This window comes from Lampris incognitus, chromosome 15 (assembly GCF_029633865.1).
Source record: "Lampris incognitus isolate fLamInc1 chromosome 15, fLamInc1.hap2, whole genome shotgun sequence".
Taxonomy (NCBI): domain Eukaryota; kingdom Metazoa; phylum Chordata; class Actinopteri; order Lampriformes; family Lampridae; genus Lampris; species Lampris incognitus.
The window spans coordinates 21,334,544-21,360,405 of NC_079225.1; the positions used below are offsets into that span (position 1 = coordinate 21,334,544).

At 42.9% G+C, this 25,862-nt stretch overlaps 2 protein-coding genes across 2 annotated transcripts; both read left to right on the plus strand.

Annotated features, from left to right (window-relative positions):
- The first annotated feature begins 13,640 nt into the window (after positions 1–13,640).
- Positions 13,641–17,924, plus strand: LOC130125072 (required for drug-induced death protein 1-like). Its single transcript, XM_056294512.1, has 2 exons — positions 13,641–13,987; positions 15,902–17,924. The coding sequence occupies exons 1-2, from the start codon at positions 13,721–13,723 to the stop codon at positions 16,037–16,039; spliced, it is 405 nt and encodes a 134-aa protein (XP_056150487.1). The 5' UTR covers positions 13,641–13,720; the 3' UTR covers positions 16,040–17,924.
- Positions 17,925–17,952: 28 nt separating this feature from the next.
- On the plus strand, positions 17,953–23,338 carry tmem18 (transmembrane protein 18). Its single transcript, XM_056294513.1, has 5 exons — positions 17,953–18,187; positions 18,409–18,526; positions 20,603–20,657; positions 20,918–21,011; positions 21,207–23,338. The coding sequence occupies exons 1-5, from the start codon at positions 18,095–18,097 to the stop codon at positions 21,303–21,305; spliced, it is 459 nt and encodes a 152-aa protein (XP_056150488.1). The 5' UTR covers positions 17,953–18,094; the 3' UTR covers positions 21,306–23,338.
- The last annotated feature ends 2,524 nt before the right edge of the window (positions 23,339–25,862 follow it).

A 25,862-nucleotide genomic window follows, 5' to 3' on the forward strand; every position in this document is an offset into this window, starting at 1 on the left:
AGCGGCCTGCAGACGCTTCTTCGTTTCAGTATATGAGCACTGAGTTTCACGGGGCAGATTGTCCCACCCAATAAACAGTTCAGGTGGCAGTCTAGTCGGTAACTCGGCTGCTAACGCTGTGGGCAAACCCACACCACTGTCCTTGTAGCGTGCCTCTTGAATTACCTCATATAGTCCATGGGCCAGAGCCCAAAATTTCCTATTTCGGTACACTCAAGGTGGCAAAACTTACTTATAATTTTTGAAAGGATCCATGTCTGTAGATGATATTTTGGTATGATAACCATTCCTGAGTGGCAGCTGTATCACAGTTATCAGCTCATGAAGTTAACCACCCCCTAAAGTAAATTGCATTTTAGACGCTGGTGCATATCCTGGTTTAGCCTCATGGTCAGGACATTTTTCAATGTTCTATAATATTGTCTTTGGTGTCATTTTAAAGGGGACCTTCTTAGCTTTCATTCAAGCCCTGTTGTGGATATTTCTCACAAATATAGAGGTCACTTGAGCTCTTCAACCCGTCAATAACACACATCTTTCTGCAATGTTCGCCTAAACTATATACTTTTTTAGCCCTGTGGCATCTAGGAATATCAGGGACACAAAACAGGAATACTCGCAGGACTGTAAAGATTCAGGAAATGTATAATATACCCATACTATTTCATTGTGTGAGGTGATTGTGAACCTTAAATTAGAAGGGCATTATTACTAAGAAACTAACTAGACCAAAGCCAGTTAGTCCATGGGTCAGACCAGATATCGATATCACCCAAGGTGACACAACTTCACTGGTGCCATTTTATTTGGTACACTAACAGAAGTAAAATAATACATAACCTTTCCAAATGAGCAACTATTTCATTTTTCTTTCAGGAAACCTGTTTCTGTGCCTCTCACGATTGTGTATTTGCCCAGATTTTTACAAATATAGCATTTCAACACCCCTGGTACTGATTAGCCTAGCTTAAACTCTGGGACAGTTCTTAGTTGGCCAACAACCAAGGATAACCAGTACTGTGTACTTCCATTCATTGTGCTAAGCTAGGCTAACGTGCAGCCAGATAGCTTTCTACTAAACACATATAGAGGAAACTGGTATCTATCTTCTTGTCTCACTCTGGAGAAGATTGTAAGCTAATTTCCCATAATGTTAGCATGTTCTTTTAATGTATATGTTAATATGATTAGTTAAAGTGGCCACGAGGAACTTTCATCTTGTGTTGATTTTAGCGGCCTCATGTGGACAAAATACAGCTGTTGCATAGCAACTAGGTAATGTATCTATTTGTGGCTATGCAAGATAAATAATGGTAATATGACGCTGGTGAAGCAAAGTAAACTTTGTTTTAGTAGTGTTCATACACCTAAGTTACATGTATTTGTTTGTATGTGGCAGGTGAAAACTGACTGAATATGGCCACTGGTGAACAAGCAAGTTTTTACCCAATACCAAAGCGCCCACGGGTGGAGTGCATTATCCACTGTTCTGATGATACAGATAAGCTGGTTTCACTACAAAGTGTCGACTCATGGAGAACTCTGCTCAGGGCAGCTCAGATACGAAATCATGCACCAGTTTTGAAACTGGCAAAAGACATTCCTGAGGGACAGATTCCAGCAATCTACTACCACAGAAAGTGTCGCAGTATCTTCACTATGAAGCAAATTCTTGATGGCCTCCTTGCAAAAGAAAAGAAAAGTTGTGTCTCTGCTGAAGAGAAACAATCTAAGAGAGTAGCTCGACATGCTCCAAGTACATCTAGGACTTATGATGCAGAGTGCATATTTTGTCAGAAAAACAGCAAATATTCCAAGAGACAGAATACGAGAGAAGTACTGGTGCAGTGTCGAGAACTGCGAGCTGATGCAAAGATCAGGAGTGCAGCCACAAAGAAAAGGGACAGCAGAATCCTTGCCATTGTGAGTAGAGACCTTGTAGCAGCTGAAGGGCACTACCACAGGTCATGCTATAGACTTTACACCAAAGAAGAGGTTTCCAAAGGAGAGGTTGCCAGCAATGAAGATGATGATGCTGCAGCCCAGTATGAAGCTGCTGTGAATAAGGCATACAATGAGCTGTTCCTCTTCATCAGCATGGAGCTTTTTGGCAATCCTCAAGTGATGACAATGACTGATCTCTCTTCTAGACTGGTAGCTTCGATGAACTCCCAAGGCATTGCCCAAGTCAAGGAATCAACCAAGAAGCACATAAGGCGAAACCTGGAGAGTGAGTTTGCTGGAGCCTTGCAGATATTCCCTGATGAGAAAGGAAAATTCCTCCTCTATCCCGATAACTTGTCCATGAGGGAACTTGCCAAAGAAAATCAGTCTCTCAAAAGGGAGCTGCAGACCCTGAAAAGTGTCAGTGCACAAGATGTTATAGCCAAAGCAGCCATCAAATTGAGAGCAGACATTAAAAGTCAAGATGTTCCTCAAACCTGGCCGCCTGAAGTCAAACCAGAATGTCCTACCATTCCAGAGTCGCTCATTATCTTCCTGTACTCTCTACTCACAGGCTCAAATGATCCTGATCATGCATCCCAGAGAGTGCAGTGCCTTCTGCAGTCATTTGGCCATGACATAGTATATGCAGCGACATGTGGAAATACCAAGCCTTCCAAGCACATTGTTCTGCCATTCAGTGTCAAATCGTTGACAGGAAATGTAGAGTTGATAAACATCCTCAACCGACTTGGTCACAGTGTGTCCTATTCACAGATGGAAGAGATCAACACTGCCCTGTGTCTCCAGAAACTCTCATCATCAGGGAGTGGCATTGCCCTTCCAGCTAACATCCATCCTGGCATATTCACAACTTTAACCTGGGACAATATCGACCGTCTTGAAGAAACTGTCAGCGGTGAGGGAACATCTCACAGAGTCAATGGGATTGCTGTGCAAGCAAAGCCAGTCAACCCACTTCCTGTCCAACCCATGCCCACTGTTCCCAAAACAAAGAAGAGAAGCATTGATGGACCCCCCACCAATGTTACCAACTTACAATGCTGGACAACGGGTAGGGCCACCACAAAGCAAAGAGTCAGATGCTGATACTGCAGCCAATACTAAGCTTGCCAGAGAGAAAAACCTTCTTTGGGTCCTAGCACGCATGTCACAACAAGAAGAACAGTCAGTCAGCAGCTGGACAGGCTTCAACATCCTGACTCGAGGAGAGATGACGGTCATCCCCGACAATATAGGCTATCTGCCTACCATCAATGCTCCAGCGACACAAATGTCTACTGTCAACGAGGTGCTTAACCAGTCACTGAGCATCATGCAGTGCTTAGGCCTGAGGAAGATTGTCTGTGTCTTTGACCAAGCCCTGTATGCGAAGGCTGTCGAGATCACATGGAAACACCATGACAAGTTCCATGATATCATCGTTAGGCTTGGGGTATTCCACACCATATGCACACTGCTGGCAATAATAGGAAAGCGTTTCCAAGATGCTGGACTCAAAAGACCTCTGCATTGAGTCTGGCATGATTGCAGAAGGCTCAATTGCTGGTGTTCTGGATGGCCGCAAGTACAACAGGGCAGTGCGACTACACAAGCTCCTGTATGAGGCTCTCATGCGACTGACCTTGAATGGTTTCCTGTTCTGGTTGGAAGAAACTCACAGGAATGACATGGTTCACCTGAATGAGACACTGAAGACCATTGACAGCCTTGGGAAAGAAGTCTCACAACATGCTTTGAAGGAGGTCCTCGAGAACAGCTCTTGTACACACATCATGGATCTATTTGAAGTCTACCGTGAGTTCCTTAGAGGTGGAAACGGCAGCCTCTCGAACTTCTGGATGTCCTATTTGGACATGGTTGAAATCTTGTTGGGGCTCATCCGAGCATCCAGAGAGGGAGACTGGATGCTACACTTGGCTAGCATTCGAGCAATGATCCCATGGTGCTTTGCTTATGACAGGATGAATTATGCACGCTACCTCCCCTACTACTACGCCCAGATGTCTGAGCTGCCCATCACACACCCAGATGTGTACACAGAATTCATGGAAGGAGGCTTCTCAGTCCAACTGGGCTCCACCAATCCCTTTGGCCGAATCCCTGTTGACCAAGCTATAGAAGAAACGGTGAACAAAGACACCCAAACAGCTGGAGGGACAAAGGGATTCAGCTTGAAGCCAGGAGCTGTGACCAAATATTATCTCACAGCTGAGTATAGAAGCATGTACCTCAGACAGCTGATAGACCTGACAGGTCAAGGCAGGTGCAAATGGTCTCATCCAGATCTACAGAGTCCAAGGATCAAGAGAGATGAAGCAGATGTCCAGTCTCTCATGGACCTTATGGAGAATAACTGGCTCAATCCTATGTCCCCTGATGAGATTGATTTGGTTAGCCTCTCCACTGGCAACATGGCTCCACCTGATGTGACCATAGATCTCTTGAGAAAGGAGAAGAGGCCTACCAAGCATTCCAGCAAACAAGGTTAGATGCAGACCCACCACCTGTGAAATTCCACGACAAGATGACCAAGCAAAGTCTGAAAACATTCTCCAATGTCAGCACAAAACAAGCTCATGGAAAGAAAGCACAGGATGTGGTTCTGAAGGCAGATAGAAACCTTTTCAGTCACATGATCCTGGTGGCTGAAAGCAGGAAGGTGAATCTGAAGGATGTCCTTGCCTACCCATTGGGCCCACTACCATGGGCACTGACAAATGCTGATGGGTCCTTACGAAAAACAAACAAGGCTGCACTTGCCAGAGAGCTTGAAAAGAATGTATCTCCTGCAGAAGACATCCCAATCCCATCTACTTCCATCATTGATGGGATGAGCCTGGTCCAAAAAATGAATGGCAACAACAAAACCTTTGCACAGGTGGCAGAGTCAGCCTTGACCCAGGTCCTCCATGAGGGAGCACAGAGTGGGAGGATTGATGTTGTTTTTGATGTCTATCACCAAACTTCGATCAAAGACGCTGAACGACTGAACCGGGGTGGAGACATCACTCTCCAGTACAAGAATCTTGCAGGGGGACACCACGTCCAGCAGTGGAGAAAATTTCTGTGCAGTTCCTCCAACAAGACCAGTCTCATCAAGTTTCTGGTGGAAGAGTGGAAACTCCCACGATACAGAGCTATGCTGCATGGCAAGGTGTTGTACATGACCTGTGAGGAAACCTGCTACAAGTTGACAGAAGATGGGTGTGAGGAAGCAGCAGAACTGCACTCCACACATGAAGAAGCTGACACCCGTCTGCTCCTGCATGCATTGCATGCAGCAAATGCGGGCTCAAAGTCAGTTATCATCACAGCTGAGGACACTGATGTCATGGTGCTTTGTCTTGGCTTCCAGAAGGACATCACCTGTCCCATCTACCAGAAGTGTGGGACTCAGAACCGCACACGGTTTGTCGACATCACCAAACTGGCAAGTTCACTTGGAGACAGCATCTGTGACAGCCTAATTGGCTTACATGCCTTCACAGGTTGCGACACTGTCAGTGCATTCGCTGGTCGAGGGAAGCTGAATACCCTGAAGATAGTGAGAAAGCACACTTCCTGCCAAGAGACTTTTAGTCAACTGGGACAGACATGGAATGTGAGTGATGAGTTGTTCCAGAAAATTGAGCAGTTCACCTGTCGGATGTATGTTGCTAATAGCAGCACTGCTGAGGTGAACAAACTGCGTTACCAGCTCTTCTGCACCAAAAGGGGAGAGGTTGAGTCCAGCCAGCTGCCACCATGTAGAGACTGTCTCTTTATGCATGTTCAACGAGCCAACTATCAGGCAGCAATATGGAAGTGCTGTCTGCAGGCTAACCCTGTGGTGCCAAGCCCTACTGAGTATGGATGGACAGACGATGAAGGCAAGCTGGCCATTTACTGGATGCGCTCCCCACCTGCACCAGATGTGGTCTTGGAAATGCTAACATGCAAGTGTGTGCATTCATGCAAAATGCCAAGCTGCATGTGCCTGTCAAATGGACTTCCATGCACAGACATGTGCAGGTTACAGACCTGCAGTAACCAAAAACAGCAGGATGGTCCAGAAGTGGACTTTGAACTTGGGGAGTCAGATGATGAGAGAAACGAGCAGTTTGATGAATGACAGTGTGATGATTCTGATGGTATTACTGTGGTAGTAGTCTATTGATGCACAGGATGTTGATTCTGGACTTGGTTACCCAGAGCTTAATAACAATAATGTAACCATATTCACATATACCCATTACATATACCCACTAATGATATGGGATTACATGTATCATTGACTAAGTATATGTAAATGTCAATGTTGTTTAAAATATTAAAATAGTTCATTATCTCACTATGGTATTCCTTTTTATCAAATGTATAGAGACCAGTTTGTGACCTAACTGGCTTTGGTCTAGTTCTCATTTAAGGCTCACAATCACCCCACACAATGAAATAGTATGGGTATATTATACATTTCCTGAATCTTTACAGTCCTGTGAGTATTCCAGTTTTTGTGTTTTGTGTCCCTGATATTCCTAGATGCCACAGGGCTAAAAAAGTATATAGTTTAGGCGAACATTGCAGAAAGATGTGTGTTATTGACGGGTTGAAGAGCTCAAGTGACCTCTATATTTGTGAGAAATATCCACAACAGGGCTTGAATGAAAGCTAAGAAGGTCCCCTTTAAAATGATACCAAAGACAATATTATAGAACATTGAAAAATGTCCTGACCATGAGGCTAAACCAGGATATGCACCAATGTCTAAAATGCAATTTAGTTTAGCGGGTGGTTAACTTCATGAGCTGATAACTGTGATACAGCTGCCACTCAGGAATGGTTATCATACCAAAATATCATCTACAGACATGGATCCTTTCAAAAATTATAAGTAAGTTTTGCCACCTTGAGTGTACCGAAATATCGTCTGGCCCATGGACTAATAGCGGCGAGTCCGCAGTTGAAAAGACTCACGGCCATTGTTGAGGAAAGGTGGCGGTAAAGGAATGCCCCGCGGTGCTCCCTGCGCGCGGCTGGACTGTGGCGATGCTGACGCTGAAGCTCCGGGTCGGCTCGTGCTGGCCAACTGCTGCTCTCCAGCTGAGAGTTCCTCGTCCGACATGATGACTTTTCTTCCTTTCTTTAATATTTTTTGTTACCTCTCAAGCGGAGATAGGCGACCGAAACACGGTTTCTAAACTCTTTGCAGCTAACAAGACAATAAAATGTGGATGGTAGAGGCGAGCGAACTTACTGTAAACTACTAATAAGACACATTCGTCTCTAGCTAACGGGTCTGACCTTTTAACCGAGCGGTTAGTGATGTCGCCTTGTGGTGCAGTACACCCCGTATTGAATCCCGCACCGGGCAAGAAAATAACGGGGTACATTACTGTACTGAAGGCTAATCTGAGCTAGCGACATCTCTGACCGCTCGGCTAGAGGGGCCGACCCCACCAGCCGACCGGCCAGTGAGTCTCTTGCAGTCACCGTCTCCTGGAAGCGCGCCCTCGCGCTGTGTCATTCCGCGCTCCGAAGAGACTTATTAGGATCTGCACGCTTCCGGATCCCACCGCTGCCACCAGTGTAAGCGACGTGGGTGTGTAAAGCAATAACTTTTAGTGAGCTCCGACAAAACAGTACAGCAGTCAATTCAATCACATGTCTCCATCTCTCCCCTCCTTTTTTTTCTTCTTCCCTCTACCCTCCAACCAGCTCAAGGAACAGTGCCGCCTAGGCGAAAGTCTTGTAAAAAGAATATTGAACATATCTGTATAAACAGCACAATAAACTTGTCTCTACCATTTCTGCACTTACGTTTTGCATATCCCATTTTCAGCTCTTACAGTATTATTATTTTGCATTTGTACGTTAGGAAGGAAAAGTTAGGCATACTGTTGAGTCCAAGATGTTACACATCCATTACTGGGGGGGAGGGGCTGCACCCACCACTAGGGGGCGCTGCAACCCCCACTTCCCGCACAAATGCCTATCCTTCCTCAAATTTGACAACGATTCCATCAGCTTTCTTGTGTCATGATGTTTGAGGTCATAATTTGACTTCAGCCTCGATCTCATAACCGTACAAACAATTCAACTTTCGTTGAATAGTACAAACAATTCAACCGTGCAAACAATTAAACTACCAGGGCTTACCTTTGATTTGACGAAGACGGATGGTAAAAGCAGTCTTGGACATGTCCCACGAACAAAGCAATCGTATGCTTTTAAAGACTTGTATGCCTTCATTGATTCTTTCGTAAATATACTTGGTGTGTCTTTGAGGTGTTCAGTCACATCCCTCCAGCCGATGTTTGGCAACTTCGTGATGTCACTTGTCCACCGAGCTCCAGCAAGCATAAACGGATCGGGAAGTTTTTCTCCAGTGCTTAGCGTAAGTTTCGCCTCGTGATGCTTTCTGTCTTCCTTGCTTAGACCTTGAACATATTCTGAGATTTCCATTTTCTCATATTTTAGCTTTTCTCCGTTTAATGTTATACGCTTTCTCGGCCATGTTTTGCCACGCGTTCTGCGCGCGCATCTTTTTTTACAACGCACTTCTTACGTCACGTGATAATGGGTCTATACAGGCTGGCAGCTAGCGGGCCCAACGCTAGCGCACTGGGACAGGATGATGGCTAGCAAGCCGGATAGGCACAGGCTTTGAAACAGGCTTACGTAGTCCCCGAAAAAAAAAACCCGAACCATCCGCTTGGTCCATATTTGGTCGGATTGTAGGATCACGCCGGGAGCAGAAACTGCGGACCCAAGCAGAGACAGGCTGGGTAGAGCGATAATTTAATGACGGCAACAAACTTAAAACAAATGGAGAGGCGGGCAGGGGGCCAAGAGTCCAAAACAGGCAAGGTACAAACCGCAAGGAAGGCTCGAGGACATGGCGTAAAGCACCCGACTAACGTATAAACGACCCGACAAAAAGACAGGGCAACAAGGGGGAATATAACTGATCGGGAGCCAATCGGGGAATGGGGAACAGGTGAGCAAATTGGTGAGCCAATCAGGGATTGGGGAACAGGTGCGCAAAGCAGGGGCCTGAGCGGAAATGACAAGACCCGTGAGCCTTCAAAACAAAACAGGAGACACAGATAACTTCACCATGACAAATAAAGGCAGTGCTTTTTACACCATAGGGTAGTATGCAGTGGAGCAAATTCAGCTGCAGTAATTTGAGATTTGATAATTCCAAGTAATAAAATGCCAATTTTTCAAGGACTAATATAAGCAAACAAAAAAAACCGTATCCATGCCTGTAGGCAACGTTATGTATAGTGGCGGTGCCCTTTATATAAAAACACCTTGCAGGCACTCTGTTAATGCTGAATCGCTTCTCCGTCAGACACAGACAAAGAAATGTGTTTTTTCTCGTCACATTTGCTAAATTGTTTGAAAGCAGTGATTTCATTACGAAAGCATTACAATCGCCAAATTTGCCAATCACGGATTGCATTCACTTAACTGAGGGTCTTGAAGAGTCTTTTACGTCATTTAGGGACAACTCTAAGAATGACTTTAACAAGGTTCTTAAACTGACAGAAGATCTGATGGCTAAAAATGATATTGAACATTGGGACGTCAGCGATTCGCGCAAACGAAAACTGCCCACTAGGTTTGAGGAGTCTCATGTGACGTCAACAGTCGGCCAGTCGCGCACTGTAAAGACCGATTCTGATTCGAGAATGCTTTGGAGTGACATTTTAGACAAACAAATCCCCGAAGTCAGCTGTCGTTTTCACGACGACTCGTATGGGGCCCATGAAGGCTGCCGCTGCCCTTTTGCCTGGCAGAGACACACTTGGCCAAGATGCAGCAGCAATGCAGCTCCACTGTGCCCATTATGGAATTGTGATTGAGGATGCAGAACTGACGGTCTTTACTCAGCACCTGAAACGGAAGGTAGCTGCTTGTATCCATCACTCATTGACGTTATTGACAGCTGCCCCCCAGACATATTTCCCAATGTCAATGCTTTTGTAAGACTCTGGAAATGGGTTAGAAAGCAGCTGGGCTAAATAATCTAAAATAGGTTGGGCTAAGGAGGAATTGGAAAAGAATATTATTCAGATAACAGTATTATAAAAGAGAAACATGGCCGGCATTTATTAAACATAGTAATATCAACACAAGAGCACTTTGAATGGTCAATAAGAAAAATAACAAAGAATAAGGGTCAAACCCCTTTGGTCTGTCTGTAATGTCTTTTCAGTGTGTGGACTCAGAGCTCTGGTCAAAAAGGGAAAATATGAAAAGATAAAAGTCTGAAACTACCCAGGTAGTGTGTATGTGTAGTGTTCATTCAAAAAATAATGGAGAAGCAATGGAGAAGCAAGACGCCACTCTTCCACGTGTTGTCCACACCTCGTGGGTCACAGGGCTCGCTGCTCCCTTCTCTTGGGGAAGGAATCCAGTACACAAAAAAACCAACCTGCATACCGCAGGGTAGAAAATAATAAGTCTCTACTCTCTAAAGCACCAGATCTGGAATATTTGAATCAATCTTTCACATTCCCAAATAATAGAATTAGGAAACAAAACGAAGCTAGTGAAGGTCCTTGTAGCTAACAAGTACAAATCACAGCAGAATCTTATCACATTTCACATTCATATTAAGCTATAGGACATAGGCTATCTGAAAATCCTCCGATTGGTTTTTGTAATGAAATGTTCTAGGTTCTCTTCAGTTCTAGGCCTAACAGGCCTACACATTATAAGACAACTACTATGCTACTACAGTGCATGGATAGAAAAAGACAAACAACATGGCTAAACTAGCACATGGTTAGCTACTGTGGAAACTCACCGGAGAATCCGGGCAAAGAAAGAAAACCGGTCTCCAAGCAAGCAATCCTCTCCAATCCAAACGGCATTAATTAACTTAAACTGGTAAACTTAAATGAGTAAGGGTAACAAAGGCATAAATGTTGTATCTCTGTTCCAGCTTCTATGAGTTGGGCTTTTGTTCATTCGTCTGCAGCTCAAGAAAAGTCTGCAATTAATCTGTCACTCTCGTTCTGATCTGACAAGGCCTGGTAATTTTCCATTTGGAGAGGCTGCTAGCGCCCTCCACAGGGGACTGCTGGAACATGCAGGGACATGCATTAACTCTTTCTAGGGCAGCTAAAATCATGGGGGATACACTTTATTAAAAGTTTTGGTCACTCAACCCATCACAAGCTGCTCTTGTCTACTACAAATAGGATCAGAACCAGCATGAGGGCATCCATGCTTACTTCTCGACTCAACCTGTCCCTTCTTTCATTTGAATGTGGGTTAACAGAGTCATCGTTGGACTATGATGACATCATAACTCTGTTCAATTTGAAGCCACGGCGCCTCCTCCTCTGAGTCTGACATCAAGCGGTAAGCAAGGCCTTTCATTTTAGCTAGCTACGTATTATTGTTTCACATGACAGTATCTGTCTTTGTGTGAAGGCCGCCGTGCCAGCTACTTGTGTAGTCACCGTTTTGTTTTAGTGTAGCGGTATTTAGTTTTGAGCTTGCACTGGCCGCCGCACCAGTCATTACAACATTATTTTGCCACGCTGCTGTGTGTGTGTGTGTGTGTGTGTGTGTGTGTGTGTGTGTGTGTGTGTGTGTGTGTGTGTGTGTGTGTGTGTGTGTGTGTGTGTTTTTTTATTAGATTGTACTGATCCAACAGACACTGTATGATTTAGCGAGATGTGGTGAGTAGCTTTTATATTCTGCGTTGTTGTGTACCAATAGCGTAGGTTGTCACTCAAGGTTTTGTATTTTTATTTTCGTGTGTGCTCGTATAACTGCAGTACTGATCCAACAGACACGCTATGATTTAACGAGATGTGGTGAGGAGTTTTTATATTATGCGTTGGGTATCAATAGTGTAGCCTGCTGTCACTCATGGTTTTTCATTTGTATTTTTTCATGTGTGCTCGTATAATTGCAGTCAGTTGAACTTGACGCTATCTTGAAATATTCGTAGCTACTGCTGTGTGTGTGTGTGTGTGTGTGTGTGTGTGTGTGTGTGTGTGTGTGTGTGTGTGTGTGTGTGTGTGTGTGTCTAACTGTATGGTGGGTAGCTGCATATTCGGTATGCAGCTCCGAGGCAGACCAATTTCCGTGTTTACAAACAACGGGGATGCACGTGCAGCCTCGTGTCAAAAAAGTGCCTGTGTTTCTTCAACGTCAGTCAGTGTAAAATTTCAATGAAAGCATTTTTAGTACTATTGTACATCTTGTAGTTCTTTTTTTTACAAGAAAATTAATACCATGTGCAGGTTAGCACAGCGCTTCAGACAGCATGCATACTTTAGCAAACTAGCTGGATTGATAGGTAGTCAACTAGCTAAGCTTGTACGTTTTTCCAAAGGAGTTGAATCAAGCGCAACTGGACTTGGTATATATCCGTGAAAACGTTTCGCCTCTCATCCAAGAGGCTTCCTCAGTTCGTGCCTTTCTGACTAGACCAAGCTAGTCTGACTGGCTGGCTGGTGATGAGACTCAGAATGTATTGTAGCGAATTCGGGGGACAACGCAACCACAGGAACTGCCGCGGCCGGGAAGCGAACCCGTATCGCCCGCAGCGCAGGAGGCATCGCTAACCGCTCGACTAAAGGGTCATACCCGCGAGCCAGCGGCCAGCGTGTCTTCTTATCCATGCACGTTACAGTATCCTCTAGGAGTCGTTGTCAGAGCTATTGATATGCGTGGCTCTTTGTGATCCGATGTTTACCAACGCCCGTCGCTAACAGAGCCATAGATATGAGTGGCTCTCCTGTGCTCCGATGTCCAGCCGCGCCCGTCGCCATCGAGCCACGCATATCTATAGCTCTGACCACGACTCCTAGAGGATACATTCTGAGTCTCTTCACCAGCCAGTCAGACTAGTTTGGTCTAGTTAGAAAGGCACGAACTGAGGAAGCCTCTTGGATGAGAGGCGAAACGTCTTCACGGATATATACCAAGTTCAGTTGCACTTGATTCAACTCCTCTGGATAACCATGACCTGGATGAATTAGAACATTCACAGACTTGTACGTTTTTTTTTCGTCAAATGTTATTTTATTTGGCAGTTAAAATAGTGAAAATATAAGAGCAAAGTAATTTACGTAAATTACTTTACAAAGTAACAAACTTCTAACTTCTTATACATAGGGAGTCAAACGTCCGTTTAACTCGGGTCAACTTTGGCCCGCCCCCATTGTCTGCAGGCCCACCCCAAAACGCAATCCTGGCTACGCCACTGCTGCATAGTTCAAATCCAATGCAAGTTGTGCTGCGCAATGCAAACTCAACTACTGTGAACAATAAGAGAAAAACAAAACAAGAGAGGAAAAAAAGAAAAGGAAAACATCCTAATGTCATGTACCAAGAATAAACAGATCTCGTACAACCCCAACACACACTCGGAATCACAGAAAGAAAAATGTAATAAGATGTTTAGAGGTAAATAAAATTTAAACAGTTAACACAACTCTTCGTCGTCCCTATATTGATAATCGGTCCTTCGTACTTCATTTTGAACCGTATAACTGAAGTCCTGTTTCACGAGCATTTGAGAAAGGTGCCGGAAGGCACTTGTTAGTTTTTCTCCCGAGCCCGCGAGGAGGTCGGGGGGGGGCTGCACCTTTAAGGGCACGGGGCCAAAAGTTTCCTGCGCGGTGGAATGCACGCCCATTCACGCGCACATAACGCTTGTTGACACCGTCCGCCCCCCCCTCGCAAAGCGGGACCTTCACTTCACCCCGTAGCCTTGCTGCACCACACCGAGCCGTCCAGCATGAAACCCAGGTCTCTCGCCTCCAGGCTTTTCGATAGGAGCGCACCAGCGCCGGGGGGGAGCCCAAGAGCAGCGGGCGCAGCCAAGTATGAGAGACAGGTGGACTGCCGAGAGGAGGAGGCACGGGGCGAGAGGTGCCACCGAGAAATTCATTTCGCCTTTCTGCCCGAGAAGTATGAGCCGTTGGTGGAGGTGGAGGAGGCACAAGTAAAAGCCAAAGAGGAGAGGAAGAAAAAGAGGAAAGAGAAGTACAACAAAGTAAAGAAGGTTGGTTTCTTTCTTTACAACTTTGTTTTAGAATGTCCAAAAACAATTGATGTACATACACTTAATGTCCATCTATTTGTTGTTGTTGTTGCTGTATGATGAGGAGTACTGTGACAGTGATGTGAAAATTTCAGATTCTTTCAACATCTGAAATCCCATCAATTTGTCCCGTTTTACATGATGGTTTCAGTATGGGTAAGTTCAAACATCCAAATCTTCTTTTTTCCCCCAGTATGGCCATCAATCAACCCTTTAAATGAAATTGACCTAATTAAGCCTTAATGACGGTGAAATGCAAAACCAATCGGTGAAAAAAAATCTCAACAAATTGATAGACTCGAAATGATTACATGATATCTGAAATGATCTGGATCAACCCAAATCGGAGGAGGCTCAGGGGTCAAAGTTAAAGTCTACACTTGCACCTCAGTAAAACCAGTTGGAACGTTAAGCCATCGAGTAGCTGAGTCACATTCATTATTTGACAATTATCCTAACCAGTTTTCTTGGTAACAAATATTTTTCCTTATGCAGGATGTCGCTGCAAGCTTAACTCCGCATGACGAGAGAGTGATATTGTGTATTTAAGGAGATACATGTCCACATTTGAATAGGCTGGCTCTCTAATGTTCAGTCATCATGCTACCTGACTCCGACCTCCAATAGCAGTTCATCCAGTCAGTGATTTGGTAAAGAGCTTTGACGGCATATCCCACCAAAAACACACATTTACTGGCAGAGTCGTGAACTCACATGTTTTCCACAAGGAAGTAAACAACCTGAGGAACTCGCTCCCTAAGAAATATTATTGCAACAGCCTTATCACCTTGTATACATTGACCACAGGCTGGAATACTATCAGGAAATAGTGGCTCTGCCAAATCTGAGAGTGCATTCAGTGGAGCAGCTGCGGTTTTATGATTTACTCATCCATAAAATTTTGGAAGGCACGGATAGCTGTCAGCACAGGGTTATAGGGAAGTCATAAAACAATCTTCAGAAATAGTATGGCAATGGGATCAAACTGGTGCCTGCTCACGTAGACTCGCCACAAACAAAGTAATCAGTGGTTGAAGGTGAGGCTTGCTGTGGTGTAAAACTTTAAACTGTAAAGGTATGGCCCGCCTTTTTTTTCTTTTTTTTCTTTCCTAACATCAGGTTTCCTGTGTCTACTTGCACCGGCCAGCCCTTTTCCTGCAAAAAGTACACAGGAGGCTATTGTCTAATCTGGACTGCTTATTTAAATCAGGGGAAGGAAAACAGACCACTGCTCTCTCACACACACACACACACACACACACACACACACACACACACACACACACACACACACACACACACACACACACACACACACACACAGCCATCATCACCTCCTGCTGTAGAAGCTATTGTTCCTTGCAGAGAATGCAGACTGTCTTCAAATTGTCTCTATCCTGTTTTGAAGTGTCATCTCCTATTTTTTTCTCTCTAATTCGGTCGAAGTTAGTGGTTGAAAAGGCCCCGAGCCATATTTACACATGTGGAAACTAAGAATAAGAATGCATGAATATAATGATTCATTCCTGGAAGGTTATGCACCACGCTATGGTCCAGTAAAGGTATGTTACAGACTCTTGGGGGCATTCGTAGGACCTTATATGGACAGGCTTCTTGAGCCACTGTCTGCAAAAAAAAATTTTTTTTTAATTGTGCAACCCTCTTTTGACACTGGCACCCCACACTTTACATCCAACCTGTCTTGGAAAATTCACTCTGCTGGTATATAATGAACAAGTGAATTGATCTTCTTTTTTTTTGTATTACAGAATGTGTTACAAGCTCTGTCTTTTTATGTATGTGTGTGTGTGTGTGTGTGTGTGTGTGTGTGTGTGTGTGTGTGTGTGTGTGTGTGTGTGTGTATGTGTCTTTCAGAATTTTGGCAAAGCACTGCGCTGCAGTTGGAAGTGTGTAATCCTGGGCCTCTACAACTTTGCCCTGGGGTATTCAACCCCAATCACAGCCGCAGCTACCTTCATCCCTGACTTCCATCCTAGCAGGGCCAGATGCTGAGCCACATCATGTATCCCCTCCACTACACACACTGGTCATGTCAGTTTGACCTTTAAGCTAAAACACATCACAAATCATATGTTGTATATAAGATGCCATTTGAGTGAAACTTACATCCTTCATTTGTTTCTAATTGTTTTGTTGTTTTTGGTTTTTTTTATCCAAAGATAGAAGTTGCACATTGATCCAAAAGTATTGTATCTAATGTTGAAATGCTTGATTTTGATTTTGGATGACTTATTTGTATTTGTTGGGCATCAAGTTTATCTTCTATGTAAATGTTTTTTTGTAACAAATGATATTTACGTTTACAGTTCTGCAGGCAAAAACGGATGCAGAATCTGTAATTTTGTATTCTGTGATAAAAATACTTTTGTCATAAAATTGGAATAGACCACCTCGACAAGTCTGGACCCTTGGGCTCAATAACATTGGTTATCCAGTAACAGCACACTTACTCGGTTATTTAAAACAATCAAAAAAGTGCTATGTGCAATGAGAAAATCTTGATAAGTATTAGTTTGTATGGCTTTTTAACCAAGATGACTGACTGCGGACTAAGTGAATTGTGACAGTGGCTAGATAAATAAGGACTTTAAATGTAGAGATGGAAGTGAGTCCAACCAAGAAAGTCTTGAGGGTGTCCCCAAATTAGGATTCCCTCCCTGATAGCAATTCTCCATCCCAACTCTATAAACCCGTTTTACATTTTATACGTTCATTTTGAAGGTGACTGAGCTAAGCTATCCAACACTGTTTGGATGTATTAAGTTGTTCTGTTGGCCCAGCGTAAGGAACATGCCTATAAAAGGTGTGAGAAGTAAGCCAATGATGAACTTTGTGAACTTGTTTGTTGTATATTTTAAGGACGGCTCTGTTGAAAATGTTTGAGTTAAATAATGTGATAAACTGTGATCCCAAACAGTCATTTGCAGTACCAAAGCTTTTTTTTGTTTTTGTTTTTGCTTTGATTACAATGAGCCCCTCTGCCTCATTACGTTCACACGAGGAATGTTGGGAGAGACTCATTTTCATATCTGTTAAGGAAGATTAAAATCACTGCATAGCTTGGGATCATCGGTATGATTTTAACACGATACATTCAGATTGATTTTATTTCAAACATGCTAAAATAACAAAATAAAATACACAGGCAGGAATACAAGAACAAATGGAAATAATAGTAAACATATTTTGCAAACCCTCTGTAGCAACACAAGTAATAACTGGACCATGTTTGAAAAGGGCGTTGGATGAAGTAAAGAACTTTTCTGGTCCTACCCCTTTTTTATACTTTATCAATCAAATCAAACCAAAACAAAAACAACAAAAAAACAACTTTCAAGACAAAACAAAAGTGGAAAAAATAAAAGAAATGCCAATGCATAGAGATCAAAATAAACAAAACAGTACAAGTCAAACAAGGGACCTTACACCTCATGTATCATGTCATGTTATTCCAGACCACCTCTTTGCTCATCCACCCTATAGCTATTCAATCCGTTATTTTTAAAGAGTTGTTTAAACTTACTTATTGATGTACACATCTTAATTTCTTTTTTACAGTTGTTCCATAGATTGACTCTTTTGGTTGATACACAATGAAGTTTTGCATTTGTCCTCACTAGTTGTTTTTTGAATATACATATTCCTCTGAGATCGTGTTTACTTTCCCTCCTTTGGAACAACTTTTGGACACTGTTTGGTAACTGCTGATTTTTTTTTACTCTGTACATGATTTGAATTGTTTTGAAGTCAACCAAATTCTTAAATTTTAGTGCTTTCGGTTTGATAAAGAGTGGGTTTGTAGGCTCACTGTAAGTGGTTTTGTTTAACATCATAAATGACGTTGATCGGTTTTTTTTTAGTTCTGCTTCATGAACTTTATTGAGCGTGACCATCACAGTAAGTAACGTCACAGTAAACCGACCATGCTTTGCGCATTAACGTTACAATGACGTCATTCTGCTGCGACAGTGCCTGCTCCCTCCGCACTGCTGTTTCAACGGGAAAGTGAGCGTTATCTGCGCCAGCTGTCAGCTGTGGACTCTGAAGATGACCCACCAAAAAGCAGAGAATATTAGCTCCATTCCTATTGATGGATTCAGTCATTTAAGAATCACGTCGATATGGACGTTTCTCATGTCTGTAAGTTTAGCTTCATGCTCGAATCGGGAATCTGTTGTAAAGATAGTTAGCTGGCAAACTAATGTTTGAAATTGCATATGGGGCTAATTTTAGCTATCCACATTTAAGTAGCTGCCCTGCTTTACTTTTCGTTTAAGTAAAGTGCCAAGTCATAGCATAGCTACCTTTACGGGTATGTACAAGTTCCATTGGTTGCCTTTCATATTGTGTTGTATTTTCAGGTCCAGTGGTCTGAGCCGTGGCTCATTGGACTTTTGGCGTTTCATGTTGTCTGTTTGTTCACGACCCTGCTGACATGTAACTTCTACAGAGTACAGATCTGTCAGTTCCTTCTTATGGGTAGGCTGATGAGACCCCGCAATGTCTGTAAAATCATCTTGTAAACGATTGTTCAGTAATACATCGAATGATAGCTAGTGAGCTGATTTCGTTGTACTATGACAACAATCTTCTTTGTAAAAATTCTGTTAACATATAGACTCCTAAGCATAATCGGCAGGAGATATCACTTAATGTTAAATGAAGACGAAGTTCGCTCCCTCAGTAATTGACAGTTAAATTAGGGGAAATGTGTGTTGTCATTTGTCTGGAGGCAGACAAGGTGGAGGAACAGTGGTTGCTAGCAATAATCAGTTTTCGTTCATTTACTTTTAGTGTAAGAAAGACAGTGTTATAGACGAAATATATCACAATCTAACCAAATGTGCAGATCGTGTTAGAACTATAAGGAGCATTTTCCTGTATTTATGAAGGAAATGTGGTCCTTGAATTTAACTGTATTCAATAAATTTCAACAGCCATGCTAAAATTTGTAGAATTGCATGGAATATTGTCAGAACGTACAAATTTGCACATGCCACAAATCTGGTCCCTTCCAATGTATTGCACACAATTTACTCATCTGTTGAGACTTGATTTGTTTTTTTTAAGTTCATTCTGTTATTCAGATTGGTACATTTGATTAATAACAGTCTATTATTTAACCAGGCAGTTTGAACGTGATTAAGCAACACTTTTTGGAATTAAAAAAAAAAGCAGCACACTTAAAAGTTGTCAACAGGCAATATACACTCACTGGCCACTTTATTAGGTACACCTTGCTAGTACCGGGTTGGACCCCCTTTTGCCTTCAGAACTGCCTTAATCCTTCGTGGCATAGATTCAACAAGGTACTGGAAACATTCCTCAGAGAGTTTGGTCCATATTGACATGATAGCATCACGCAGTTGCTGCAGATTTGTCAGCTGCACATCCATGATGCGAATCTCCCGGTCCACCACATCCCAAAGGTGCTCTATTGGATTGAGATCTGGTGACTGTGGAGGCCATTTGAGTACAGTGAACTCAGCGTTATCCTGCTGGAAGTAGCCATCAGAAGATGGGAACACTGGTCATAAAGGGATGGACATGGTCAGCAACAATACTCAGGTAGGCTGTGGCGTTGACACGATGCTCAATTGGTACTAAGGGGCCCAAAGTGTGCCAAGAAAATATCCCCCACACCATTACACCACCACCAGCAGCCTGAACCGTTGATACAAGGCAGGATGGATCCATGCTTTCATGTTGGTGACGGCAAATTCTGACCCTACCATCCGAATGTCGCAGCAGAAATCGAGACTCATCAGACCAGGCAACGTTTTTCCAATCTTCTATTGTCCAATTTTGGTGAGCCTGTGCGAATTGTAGCCTCAGTTTCCTGTTCTTAGCTGACAGGAGTGGCACCCGGTGTGGTCTTCTGCTGCTGTAGCCCATCTGCCTCAAGGTTCGACGTGTTGTTCGTTCAGAGATGCTCTTCTGCATACCTCGGTTGTAATGAGTGGTTATTTGAGTTACTGTTGCCTTTCTATCAGCTTGAACCAGTCTGGCCATTCTCCTCTGACCTCTGGCATCAACGAGGCATTTTCGCCCACAGAACTGCCGCTCACTGGATATTTTCTCTTTTTCGGACCATTCTCTGTAAACCCTAGAGATGGTTGTGCGTGAAAATCCCAGTAGATCAGCAGTTTCTGAAATACTCAGACCAGCCCGTCTGGCACCAACAACCATGCCACGTTCAAAGTCACTCAAATCACCTTTCTTCCCCATTCTGATGCTCGGTTTGACCTGCAGCAGATCGTCTTGACCATGTCTACATGCCTAAATGCATTGAGTTGCTGCCATGTGATTGGCTGATTAGAAATTTGCGTTAACGAGCAGTTGGACGGGTGTGCCTAATAAAGTGGCCGGTGAGTGTACAACAAAATGCAAATAAGATATTTTCCCCAGATACTTAATACAGAAGAGAGAAAAGATTATATTGGTAATGGTAGATGAGATGCTTCAAATAAAGAACATGTTTGGTGTTAGAAATTACCTGATATGAGTGTGTAGATGATCATGTCTTATTAACAGTCTTACTACCTCTCTCCACAGTTGGCATGGTTTTTAGCGCTGAATATCTAAATGAGGCAGCAGCTATGAACTGGAGGTAAAGCAAATGCTTTTCAGGGGTATATGTGTACTGTACAAGTGTTCTTAAAATGTGGTTCTTTTTACTGTCATCTTTTGCACCAACAGTCTGCACTGGAACAAGTTCTTCATAACATTTGTCCAAGAATTCCAAGGGGCAAATTATGAGTTATCATCCATTTGTACTATAAGATCTGTTATCTGTGTTGAAAAGACCAAGCCTTGATTAATGAATGGTAATTTAGCCTAATTGTTTGCTGATATTTTTTTTTTTTACAGGTCATTTTCAAATTTCCAGTACTTTGATTCCAAGGGCATGTTCATATCCTTGGTCTATTCAATCCCCCTTCTGTTCAACACAGTCATCATTGTGGTAAGTAGTAAATGAATAACATTAATTTTCAGTTTTGCCTTATCAGCGAAATATTTAAATGTTATATATTAACCGCTGTGTGTGTGTGTGTGTGTGTGTGTGTGTGTGTGTGTGTGTGTGTGTGTGTGTGTGTGTGTCTGTCTCTCTGTTTATTTCTCTGACTGTCTCTGTGCACATGGACGTGTGCTTTTACAGGGGATGTGGGTACACAGGACCTTCACCACTATGACTGAACTGAAGACCCTCCAGCTGAAAAGAAAGGCCCGCAGAGAGAACCGAAAAAAGAGCGATTGATCCCTCTGCTCTCTTTTTAAACAGGCTCAGTCGGGTAGCATTGAGGATCCAGTTAGTCTCTCTTCTTGGCCATTCCTGGAGATCAGCTGAGCAGACACAGATTTCTCTAGTTGTAGCTGTTGATGGAGGAAAGAACACTACTATAGTGCTCTCTCCTGATACATTTTCCCTGGTGGTCTGGAGATTCAGCCCACTTCTCTGAAACTCGGCTCACAAACCCACTTCTCTTAAACTTCAGCCTGCAGCCACCTGCGATGAGTGACATATCAATGTCTGTATCATCACAGGCAGGTCCTCACTTTTTGTTATTATACCATCAGGTCAAGCAAGGATGGAGAGTTGATATCAAATCCTACTCTCATAGCCTTCCTGTTGCTGTGACATAGTGATATAAGCAAAATTGAGAATATGGTTGGAAGAAAAGCATGAATGATGGAGTTTGTCTTTTTTTAAATATTATTTGTTTTGTTTTGCCTTTTTTGGGGGGGGGGTAATTCTCGTGCCATTTTTCATGTTGTAAATACTGGTGGTTGGTGCTGTTCACTGTCTGAGGACCAAAGAACATTTTATTGTCTTGTGTTTGATATCATTTAATTGTCTTAGAGCAACATTACAAAAGTCTATGAGAGATATTGTTTATTTTATTTTTTTTGTTGGCTGTTGCATTTATAAATAATGGCTGCACAGGTCAAGTCTTTAATTCCTCTTTATTCCACACGGTGGAGCAGTGTTGACCAAATGATCCGCTTTGCTCATCCTGTTGAAGAAGGCCATGATAGGCAGGGATCACTGTAGAGCCCACACAGCAGTGCTGCTCTCTCAGGCCGCAAATTAAGTAACACTCATGGGTGGAGAAGCTATCTCTCTCATAATACATACTACATACAGACATATATCTCTGTATATCTCTAATAACCTCAAGGTAAACTGATTAGTGTTCAGTGTTCACACCACTTATGTGGTGTAAAAGCCACTTTGGATTTCTGTCCGGTAATACCTCATTGCAGTAAAAGCATTTGGGATATATGGCCGTTGTAGTATCAGCATTGTAAAAGTTGATGATATAGGCAGTGTACTGAAATTGAGTCGAGGAATGACTCTTAGATTGGGGCTATAGAAAACGTTTACTTTATAATATACATGTTTGACAATACTTTACTAAGCTTTAGATCAAATAAACTATTTCTTGCAAATGCAATAGGCACTCTTGAAATAACCCAAACCCCAGAACTGGCGAAATAATAATAGGGCCACAAGCTACCCAAAAAGGATTTTCGACATGCATAATGTGAAAATAACGTTCCATCAAAATCTTTTAGTTCTCCCCAAAGTCATTCAAATAGCTATAAGAACTGAGGTTACCATCTCCCAGCACGTCAAATGTTTTTTTTTTATCATCTTGATCTTTGGAGGGGTGCTGCTCCTGTGTATCATGTAGTTTGTACTGAGGCAAAGCAGAGAACCGGCAAGAAACTGATTACCCGTCATTGCTCATGATTCAACCATTTCCCTTTATTACACGGAACTAGACAGGAGACGAGGCTGCCCGAGATGGAGATTAAGAAATAACTGCTAAGACATATATCACTTGTTTGGGCTTGGAGACTGACTTGGTGTGCTAGCCTGGATTGCAGTCTGATACCCATGATGAATTTTATTTCAACTGAAGAGTTGCCAGAGATAGAATGCCAGGTGCTTTGGTATAAGAAACAATTATGCAAAAACTTTTTTAAAGCCAAACCCTTTAGTAAATGGCTTGCGTACGACAAAAATACAGGTTATACACTCTACACACTCCATACATCTTTTCTCCACCCACACCTCATTTTTAACTTTTGGGTATCTGATACGAACTGGCCTGTTGTTTTATTTTTATTTATATCACTCTCTGTTTTTCCAGATGGATAGGATACGTGTCGGTATGCCGTTCCAGACAGGATTTGTCAGGGTCTATATCTTAGAAGGTGATTGATTGCCTCAGGCAGTTGTATTCATAATATGAAAGTTGTCTTAGGAGGAGGAAGGGAGTAAAAGGAGGAGTGTTTTGGTGATGGTGGGTGTTGGGGTCGGGGGGGGGGGGCTTTGGAAATGCATTGCCTCTTGTGAATAGGGCTGTTGCATGCCAAAGGTTTATGTTTGCCTCCTTCATGACAGCTAATAAATGATGCTTGGCCAAAAGAACAAGCTTTAGAAGTGTAGAGTTGGTTGTTCTGGCCAACATGAGCAGGTGCTCCACAGTGTGTTTGCCTTGCATGTGAGATTTCTTATCATGGTAGTATGCTGTGAATTGGGCTGGTGCCTATTATTGAGTAAAATGATGAACTCAGACCATGGGCAAGCAAGAGAGGAAAGTATGGCGGAAATAGCGGTCAGCTGGCTACACGAGACATACGAAGACACTTATCCACAGACTGACATGCTTACAACTGGCCTAATCGCATCAATACGCTGTGGCATGTGAAGCTAAGGCTTGAAGCTTACTCTTGGAGGAAATATGTTGTCAAAGATCTTATAATTAGGAGAGAGGGGAACTCTTGTGGAAAAGTGTACTGTCAATGCCCACATTTTAATCGTCAGTGTGTACTAAATGCACTGTTTTCAAACAACTTATTTGAGCTTAAGTTTATTTATGTTTATATTTGATTCAAATTTAATTACAAAGTAGATACACTAAATGCTACTTCAGTATGCTATTTTGGGACACTAGTTGCACTAAAAATAACTAAGTATGTACTTCAGGAATAGTTAAATGTAGTTGTAGTACTCTTTCAAAATATTTTTTGGATGCGTTAAAAAAGGTATATATATTGAACTACAACTTGATTGTGTCTATTGTACATTTAAAGGTCACTGAAAGACCTCTAAATATGCACTTATGTGTGACTTAAGTAGGACAGAGGTATGTTATTAATCCTACAAAGTGCATTTCTAAGAAATGTGTTCCAAGCATACTTTTAAGTAGTGTTCTTCTAATAGCTATATAGTACCGCCCTTTGAGTATTCCAGTACACAGAAAGACGTAAATAGTATGTTAATATAGGGTACACTAAATCACTGCTCAAATTCATTGTCTATTGGTGTTAAAATTAGGAACAATATAATGGCAATTACCTAAACTGTTGTCTACCTGCTTTGCCTCAAATAAACTGCACTACAAATGGATTCAGTTTTAGAGTCTGAGTGTATGTATGTATGTGTGAGAAGTGATTAAAAAAGTGAACGAAAATATACATAAAACAAAAACTTTCGATCAAAAACAATTTATTTAAAATAATTCTAAAATGTTACCTAAACCATTTTTGGACATTGGGCTAAAAAAACAGACAAAACCTAATGGCTTATGTCACTAATGTTGAATCTTATACCAAGAAAAAAAGATAGTCGGGCGTCCGGGTGGCGTAGTGGTCTATTCCGTTGCCTACCAATACGGGGATTGCAGTTTGAATCCCCGTGTTACCCCCAGCTTGGTCGGGCGTCCCTACAGACAATTGACCGTGTCTGCGGGTGGAAAGCTGGATGTGGGTATGTGTCATGGTCGCTGCACTAGCGCCTCCTCTGGTCGGTTGAGGCACCTGTTCAGGGAGGGGAATAGCGTGATCCTCCCACGCACTACGTCCCCCTGGTGAAACTCCTCACTGTCAGGTGACAAGAAGTGGCTTGCAACTCCACATGTATCGGAGGAGGCATGTGGTAGTCTGCAGCCCTCCCCGGATCGGCAGAGGGAGGGGGTGGAGCAGCGACCGGGAAGGCTCGGAAGAGTGGGGTAATTGGCCAAATACAATTGGGGAGAAAAAAGGGGGAAAATCCAAAAAAGAAAGAAGATAGTCACTCAGTCCCATCTCTACATTTTGCATCCCTTTCTTGGAAAAACTTTGGTTATTGCATTTTCGATGGAGCACAGCTCTGATTTCAGATGCAGAAGTTCCTGAAAACTGCGCAATCACAGTGTCTGTGAATTTAAAAACAAAACAAAACAAAGAAAATAACACATCTCTTATCAGACTGGTGCTTGAGGATAGGTAAAGTTCTATTTTCAGTTGCTGACTACAGTCACTAATGGAGTTGGTCAGTGCATACACTAATCAGCCAAAACATTAAAACCGCCTGCCTAATATGGTGTAGGTCCCCCTCTTGCTGCAAAAACAGCTCGGACCCATCGAGCCATGGACTCCACAAGACCTCTGAAGGTGTCCTCTGGGTATCTGGCACCAAGATGTTAGCAGCAGATCCTTTAAGTCCTGCAAGTTGCGAGGTCGCACATTACACAGATGCACGATCAGATTGAGATCTGGGGAATTTGGAGGCCGAGGCAACTCCTTGGAATGATTTGTCATGTTCCTCAAACCATTCCTTAACAATTTTTGCAGTGTGGCAGGGCACATTATCCCACTGAAAGGGACCACCACCATCAGAGACTACCATTGTAATGAAGGGGTGTACCTGGTCTACAACAATGTTTAGGTAGGTGGTACATGTCCACGTAAAGTCCACCTGAACGCCAGCACCCAAGGTTTCCCAGCAGAACATTGCCCAGAGCATCATACTGCCTCAACCGGC